Here is an 8,318-nt window from a genome sequence, read left to right on the forward strand (position 1 = left end):
GAACAGGGAATCCTTGTGCACTTTTGGTAGAAGTAAACTAACAGAGCTACATAAATGAAAAATAGTATGGTGGTACCTTAAAAATTAAAAACAGAGCTACTATGTAATCCAGCATTCTCACAACCACCTATATACATCCAAAGGAAATAAAATCACTATCAAAGAGATATATGCACACCCACATTAATTACATCTTTCACAGTAACTGAAATACGGAAAACAACTTAACTGTCAACCAGTGTGTAGATTTTAAGAAACCTGTTATATACTGAGACAACGGGACATTACGCCACCTTAGAAAAGAATGAAATCCTGCCATTTGCAACAGCATGGATAAACCTGAAGGGCAATATGCTAAGTGAAATAATAAGGCAGACACATAAAGACAAACACTTTTTGGTATCACATACATACGGAATCTAAAAATAGTTGAACTCATAGAAACAGATTAGAATGGTAGTCTCTGTAGGTTGAGGAAATGGGAAGATGCTGGTCAAAACAATGAGCAACTATACACCAGCAATTAGATAACTTAGATAATAAGAATCCATTTCAAGAAATACAGAATCTATCAATCTATAACATGTAAAAGAGACTGAATCAGTTATGCAAGACCTCCAAGCAAAGAAAAGCACAGAACCAGATGGCTTCACCAATATAACCCACTGAAAATCTAAAGAAAAGTTAACACGATTTCTTTTCAAACTATTACAATAAATAGAAAAAGGGGAACATAGTGCTGGTGGAAATAAAATATGGTACAGTTATTTGGAAAACAGTGAGACGGATGCTCAATTACAATATGACACAGCTCGGTCCACTAATCTTTGACAAAGGAGACAAGAACATGCAATGGAATAAAGACAGTCTCTTCAGCAAATGGTGCTGAGAAAACTGGACAGAAGCATGTAAATCAATGAAGCTACAACACTCCCTTACACCATACACAGAAATAAACTCAAAATGGATCGAAGACTTAAACATAAGACAAGACACTATAAACCTCCTAGAAGAAAATACAGGCAAAACATTATCTGACATACATCTCAGAAATGTTCTCCTAGGACAGTCTACCCAAGCAACAGAAATAAAAGCAAGAATAAACAAATGGAAATCTATTGAAACTTACAAGCTTCTGCACAGCAAAGTAAGCCAGAAGTAAAACAAAAAGACAACCTACAGAATGGGAGAAAATATTTGCAAATGAAACTGACAAAGGCTTGATCTCCAGAATATATAAGCAGCTTGTATGACTTAATAACAAAAAAAACCAAAAGACCCAATTCAAAAATGGGCAGAAGACCTAAACAAGCAATTCTCCAGTAAAGACATAGAAATGGCCAATAGGCACATGAAAAAATGCTCAAGACCACTAATTATCAGAGAAATGCAAATCAAAACTACAATGAGGTATCACCTCACACCAGTCAGAATGGCCATCATTCTAAAGTCCACAAACAATAAATGCTGCAGAGGGTGTGGAGAAAAGGGAACCCTCCTACACTGCTGGTGGGAATGCAGTGTGGTGCAGCCACTGTGGAAAACAGTATGGAGATTCCTCAAAAAATAAGACTTACCCTATGATCCAGCAATCCCACTCCTGGGCATACATCTGGAGGGAACCCTAATTTGAAAACATACATGCACCCCAATATTCATAGCAGCACTATTTTCAATAGTCAAGACATGACATGGAAACAACTTAAATGTCCATCAACAGATGACTGGATAAAGAAGTCATGGAACACATATACAATGGAATACTACTGAGCCATAAAAAGAATAAAATGTCATTTGGAGCAACATGGATGGACCTGGAGATCATCATTCTAAACAAAGTAAGCCAGAAAGAGAAAGAAAAATACCATATAATGTCACTTATATGTGGAATCTTTTAAAAAAGACACAAATGAACCTATTTACAAAACAGACACAGACTCATAAAGAACAAACGTGTGGTTACAGAGGGGAAAAGGAGTGGCAAGAGATAAACTGGGAGTTAGAGATCTGCAAATACTAACTACTATATATAAAATAGATAAACAAGAAATTTCTTCTGTCTAGCACAGGAAACTATATTCAACATCTTGTAATAACCTATAATGAAAAGGAATATGAGAATGAATATATGTATGTATATGACTGAAACATGATGCTGTACACTAGAAATTGAAACACTGTAAACTGACTATACAGCGATAAATAAATAATTTTTAAAGTGATAATTAATAAAGTGAAAAAATGATGGTTAAACACACACACACATATGAAACCATACCTAACTATTCAAATCAGGGGTACTTAGGAAGTACTTAGCTGGGGCTACTATTGTAAAAATTTTTATATTTTAAAGTACAGTTTTAGAAAACCATTGGCTATTTTTCTGTTTTTTTGGTTTTTTAATAAAGTGTCTAATGAGCATCTATTTCTTGAGCACTTTTTACTTGTCCAATACCAGAGAGGGCTTGTGAAGGAATGTAAAGGATGCAGGAAATATGAAACATTAACTCTGGCTGTGAAGAAAAAATCAGGAACCACTATGAGACAATTAAAGCACATTAAGGGCAAAACAGCTTTTAACTGCAAAAGTTTCAGCAGGAGAAAAATAGAAGTAGAGAAGAGAAGGAAAAACAGATTCACAAAACCATTGGTGAAACTAAAAAAAAAAAAACATCTTTTATCGTGGAAGCTTTAGGCAGACACAAAAATAGAACTCTTTTGTTTCATCCCCGTCCACTTTTTTTTTTTCTGAAGCATTTCAAAGCACATCCAGGACAGACCGACTGAGCTATTATCTTGATGGCTGAGAGGAAGTGGGGGTGACCTTTCATCAGTGCTTCAACGTGAGCGAAGGCATGTTCTTTGTGGGGAAGTTGAACGCGTCAGGATTAAGAAGTAGAGTCTTGTGGATCAGTCCAGAAGTCCCCCAGTCTCGTTCATTTTGAATCTGAGTCTCCACTCCCAGCTCCCAGGGGCTGTGTGTATCCTGGAGGCTGGAGTCCGTCCAGAACAACTCCTGGGTTCCTGGCGGAAGTAACTTGACTTGATAAATGGAATTTGGGGCTGAAGAACAGGTGAAGGCAGGCAATAATGAGTTTTATTTGGGCAGGGTGAATTTGAGTTGCCTTTGGGGGATATGTTCATTTCCTAGGGCTATTGTAACAAAGTATGAGCAACTACTTAAAACAAGAGAACCCTTTCCCTTTGGGAGGCCTGAAGTCTGGTATGAAGGTGTCCGCAGGGTCTGGAGGCTCTAGGGGAGAATCTGTTCCTTGTCCCTTCCAGCTTCTGGGGTCTACTGGCATTCCTGGTCTGTGGCAGCAGGACTCCGGTCTCTGCCTCTGTGGTCAACAGCATCCTCTTCCACCTGGGTCCCACCTCCCTCTGTCGCTTTCCCATAAGGACACTTGTGATGCCCTAAAGGCCCTCATAGAGAATCAAGGGTCATCTCTTCACCCTTAATTTAATCACATCTGCAAAGACCCTTTTACCAACTATAGTAACGATTACAGGTTGCGGAGATTAGGACCCGTCATCTTTGGGGAACACCAGTCAGCTTACTGCAGACATGGAAATCACTCTAAGGTGTTCAAGACAATGAATGGGACTTCTCCTGTGAGTGTGGGGAACCCTGGCAGCCCCACAGCTCACACTGGTGGTTCTAAGTGCTCTCACAAGGAGCAGCAGAACAGACTAGTTATTTGCCGACCCCAGGTGGTGCCTGGGGAAGCCTGGTCCCACCTCAAGCCTGGTGAGGACTGCTCCAAGGGCAGCTGTCAGGAAAATTTGGGATGCTATGGGCAGAGGACCTAAATAGACGATTTTCCAAGGAAGACAGACAGATGGCCAAAAGGCATGTGAAAATATGCTCACCATAGCTAATTGTCAGAGAAATGCAAATCAAAACCACAATGAGATATCACCTCACACCAGTCACAGTGGCCATCATCAAAAAGTCTACAAATAAGAAATGCTGGAGAGGGTATGGAGAAAAGAGAACCCTCCTACACTGTTGGTGGGAACGTAGTTTGGTGCAGTTATGGAAAACAGGATGGAGATGCCTCAGAAAACTAAAAATAGAGCTACCATATGGTCCAGCAATCCCACTCCTAGATATATATCCAGAAAAATACAAAAAGTCTAAAGCAGAAAGATATGTGCACCCTAGTGTTCAAAGCAGGATTATTTACAATAGCCAAGACATGAAAACAACCCAGTGTCCATCAACAGGCATTCAACTTAAGAAGATGTGGCATATATACATAATGGAATATTACTCAGCCATTAAAAAGAAGGAAATACTGCCATTTGCAGCAACATGGATGGACCCAGAGATTATCATACTAAGTGAAGTAAGTCAGACAAAGACAGACAGTATCACATGATATTACTTATATGTGGAATCTTAAAAAAATGACACAAATTAACTTATTTCCAAAACAGAAACAGATTCACAGACATAGAAAACAAACTTATAGTTACTAAGGGGAAAAGAGGAGGGTGGAGGGGTACATTTGGAATTTGGGATTAGCAGATAATAACTACTGTATATAAAACAGATAAACAACAAAGTCCTACTGTATAGCGCAGGGAACTATATTCAATACCTTGTAGTAACTTAATGGTGAAAAAGAATGTATGTATTTTCATGTATGACTAAAGCATTGTGCTGTACACCAGAAATTGATACATTGTAAACTGACTATATTTCAATAAAAAAATTGTAATAAACTATGATGGAAAATAACTATATATATATATAGTTATATATATAACTATACATAATAACTATATATATATATACACACACACACATATATATATAGTTCACTGTGCTATACAGAATAAATTCTTATATATAGATAAATTTTACATATATATAAATTTATATATATAATAACATTAAAGAACCTTTTATATATATATATACACATACCTGAATGACTTGGTTGTACATCTGAAGCTAACACAGTACTGTAAATCAAGTACACTTCAATTTAAAAAGATTTGGGATGCCTACAAAAGAGAGATCTGTATCTTGTTTTCAGGTTGCGTTTCAGGGAATAGGCTGTCTGTGCCAACAGGCGCAGAAGGCAGAAACAGCTCGCCCGACAGCAACAGGGCTGAGCAGTGGGCTGACTCTCCAGGACACTTGAAAATGTCACTTCATATAAAACTATCCTGAAATTTTTTGGCTTAAAACCACAAATGCAGGCCTGACCCAGGCTTCCTGCTCAGGTTAAGGGAGCCCCATTCCCTGTCATCCCAGCAAGGATTTGGAATGGCGGTGACTTCTTTGCCAGAGAGAAAACACTTTTACCTGGGGAATGAGTTGTAGAGGAGAAAAATCATCTGTTGTCACTGCGGTCCTTCAGATCTAACCTGGGACTCAGGATCTCAGGGGCGGCTTTAGGATTTGTTCTCTCTCCCTGGAGTCTCTGGTACTAGGTGGGCTCCTCTGCTTGAAGAAGAAAGAAGCCCAGAGCTCTCAGAGGCACCAGAAGCTTAACCTCTGCTTCAAAATTCAAAATTAGGGAGACTTGATGGAGGGAAGGAGGAAGGAAAGGCAGGATTAAAAAGCAGCCCCCTGCCAGGGCCAAGTCCACTCCCTGCCCCCGCTGCGGTGACCCTCAGCTGAGGTCAAGGGCCAGAGATCAGAGCTCTTCCCAGAGCAGGGCTTGGGGCTTCTGACAGAACAGGAGTGGTGAGGCCAGCCTGGCAGCCATACCTTCATTTGTAGCACTGTATTTGGGGAATATCTTTTTCCAATCTTGAACACCTTCTAGGACCCAGCTAGCTTGTAAGTTGGGGATAGATTGGCCAACTAAATCATGGCATAAAAACGGGTCCCACATATCATCCAGGTTGTTCTAGTGAAAACCAGCACAAACAATTTCCAAGCAGCAAAAAATGACCTTGCACTGGAGATTTCGGTGACACATCCTTGAACATATTGGTCTTCCCAAATGCAAGATGAACTTTCTGCTCCTTCACTACGGTATCATTTGCGTGGTTATGCAATGAATGCCTTTCTAGCTTCAAACACCACATTTTGAGGGGAAAAAAAACAATAAAGACATTTATACAAGGCTTCCATGGACTTGACCTTCTAACGAGCTCCCCTGATGATGCTGAGTTTGTGCTTTCGTTTGAGATCACACTTTAAGAACCACGGAATAAAACGACAGCCAGGAGGGTCTGGACACTGTGGGGGCTCAATAAAATTTGAGATTTGCAAAAATTAACTATTATATCTGAAAACAGATTTTAAAAATTTCTTCTGTATAGCACAGGGAACTATATTCAATATCTGAATATAATGAAAAAGAATATGAAAATGAATCTATGCATATATATGCATGACTGGGACATTATGCTGTACACCAGAAACTGACACATTGTAACTGTACTTCATTTAAGGAAAAAAAAAAGGTTATTCCGTCCCCTCCCTCTCACCCACAACACAATCACAAGCGCACACACAAGGAGAAAGGGACCAGCCGTCTGTACATCCTTAGAGCTGAAATAACTCAGGTGCTGCGTGGGAAGGAGGGGCCCTGGAAACGGAAGCGACTCACTTCTTTCCTGTTGGAGGGCTGCTGATTCGGGTGCTGGAAATGCCTTCATTGGCCGCTGGCCAAAATATGTTTCAATTCAATCTATTTGAACTTCAAGGAATGTAGAAGTATTTGACTAGCAGTAGAAATAACAGGAAGTAACCGAGGACGGCTGTCTGAAAGGTGGCAGAATTTTTACGACAACCGAGAGATTTCTCCCAGGCACAGACAGCAGCTTTCTAAAAATTTAATTAAGTATGATACGTCTTTACTTTTGCTAATTACATTTGTAGAAGGCCTGCAGGAACTATTGTGTTAGTGTATTTTAAAAGCTACATTTTATTTTATGTTGGAATAATTTTAGATTTACAAAAGAGTTGCAAAGATAATACAGAAAGAGCTTGCATACCCATTACCTGATTTCCCTGAACACATCTTTCATAACTATGCTTTTTTTTGTCAAAACTCCGAAAGGAACATCAGTACGTTACTAGTAACTAAGCTCCCGACTTCACTGACTCTATTTGGATTTCCCGTCTGTGCACGAATGTCCCAGGACCACTCATTGCATTTAGTTGTCACATCTCCTTAGCCTCCTCTGGTCTGTGATCTTTCTTTGTTTTTCATGGCGTGGACAGCCTTGAGGAGCACTGGTCATGTATTTCCCAGAAAGCTCCCCAATGTGGGCTTGTCTGACTTTTTTCTCATGACTAGACTGGGTTATGGATTTGGGGAGGAACACGCCGAGGTGAAGTAGCCGCCTCAGCACACCACATCGGGGGTACTTGACATCCACATGGCTTGTCAGGGGCAACAGTCGCCTTGACCTCAAGGGTAAGGTAGTGGCTGCCAGGTTTCTCACCGTTACCCAGAAAAATTTCATTTTCCTGAATGACTCTGTTTTTTTTGGAAGGAGGCGGTAGTAATTAGGTTTATTTATTTATTATTTTATTTTTTTAATGGAGGCACTGAGGACTGAACCCAGGACATCATGCATGCTAAGCACGCACTCTGCCACTGAGCTTTGCCCTCCCCCTACCGACTCTTCTAACATGGCCAGTTTTACAATTCAGAGGTGTTCTGTGGGAAGTCACTTTGATTCAGTGGTGGCCACCAAGTTCATAACTGGCCAGGCTGTCCCTGAGACCGGATGGAGATGCTCGAGTCACGACATTAAGTGATTTAAAGCACTAAGAGAAAGGGGGGAAGGTGGGTACCTGGATGCATGTAGGGTGGGATGCAGCAGAGGGGAAGGGCCACATTACCTTAATCTTGAGTTCCCGGGTGAGCACGTGCCTCTCTCTGCCTCGGCAGCCTGCCCTGCTGCCCCTGCGGTCAGGAGCACCACAACTGCCGGTGAGCGAGGGGCTCGGCAGCAGAAGGTGCCTGCAGTCCAGGCCGCCTGATGGCTGGGCGACCTCGGGCAAGCTCGCCAGCCGCAGGTGTAGCTTGCTGGCCAACAGGCCCAGCAACGTGGGCGCTTGCTGTGTTTGTCAGGCAGAGGTGAGTGCCAGGCTGTGTGTCCCCAGTGATGGCCAACTTACGACCTCACCAATGTTGAGGTCCTGATCCTGCAGTCCCTTTGTGTCTCTGCGCAGTGCCTGTATGCTCTGCTTACTTAGACGTCTCATGAGCTGCTTGCTTCTTCAGAGCTTCTCATGTTTTCTAAAGTAGAATCAAATAATCTAGCAAATCTAGCAAATACACATGACAGAAGCCCATACATATTTCTTACTTTATTATTATTTTGGTGTGCTTAGT

At 41.1% G+C, this 8,318-nt stretch overlaps 1 protein-coding gene across 1 annotated transcript in view; it reads right to left on the reverse strand.

The window, feature by feature from the left end:
- The window catches only part of LOC135320346 (cullin-4B-like), a 75,299-nt gene extending 67,111 nt beyond the window's left edge, over positions 1–8,188 (reverse strand). The window contains exons 1-2 of the mRNA XM_064483435.1: positions 8,102–8,188; positions 7,823–8,041 (exon numbers count right to left, since the gene is read on the reverse strand). Of these exons, the coding sequence (XP_064339505.1) occupies positions 7,823–8,041; positions 8,102–8,188 (306 nt within the window). The remainder of the gene's footprint in view (positions 1–7,822; positions 8,042–8,101) is intronic.
- Positions 8,189–8,318: the final 130 nt, after the last annotated feature.

The sequence above is a fragment of the Camelus dromedarius genome, chromosome Y (assembly GCF_036321535.1).
Source record: "Camelus dromedarius isolate mCamDro1 chromosome Y, mCamDro1.pat, whole genome shotgun sequence".
NCBI classification, from domain to species: domain Eukaryota; kingdom Metazoa; phylum Chordata; class Mammalia; order Artiodactyla; family Camelidae; genus Camelus; species Camelus dromedarius.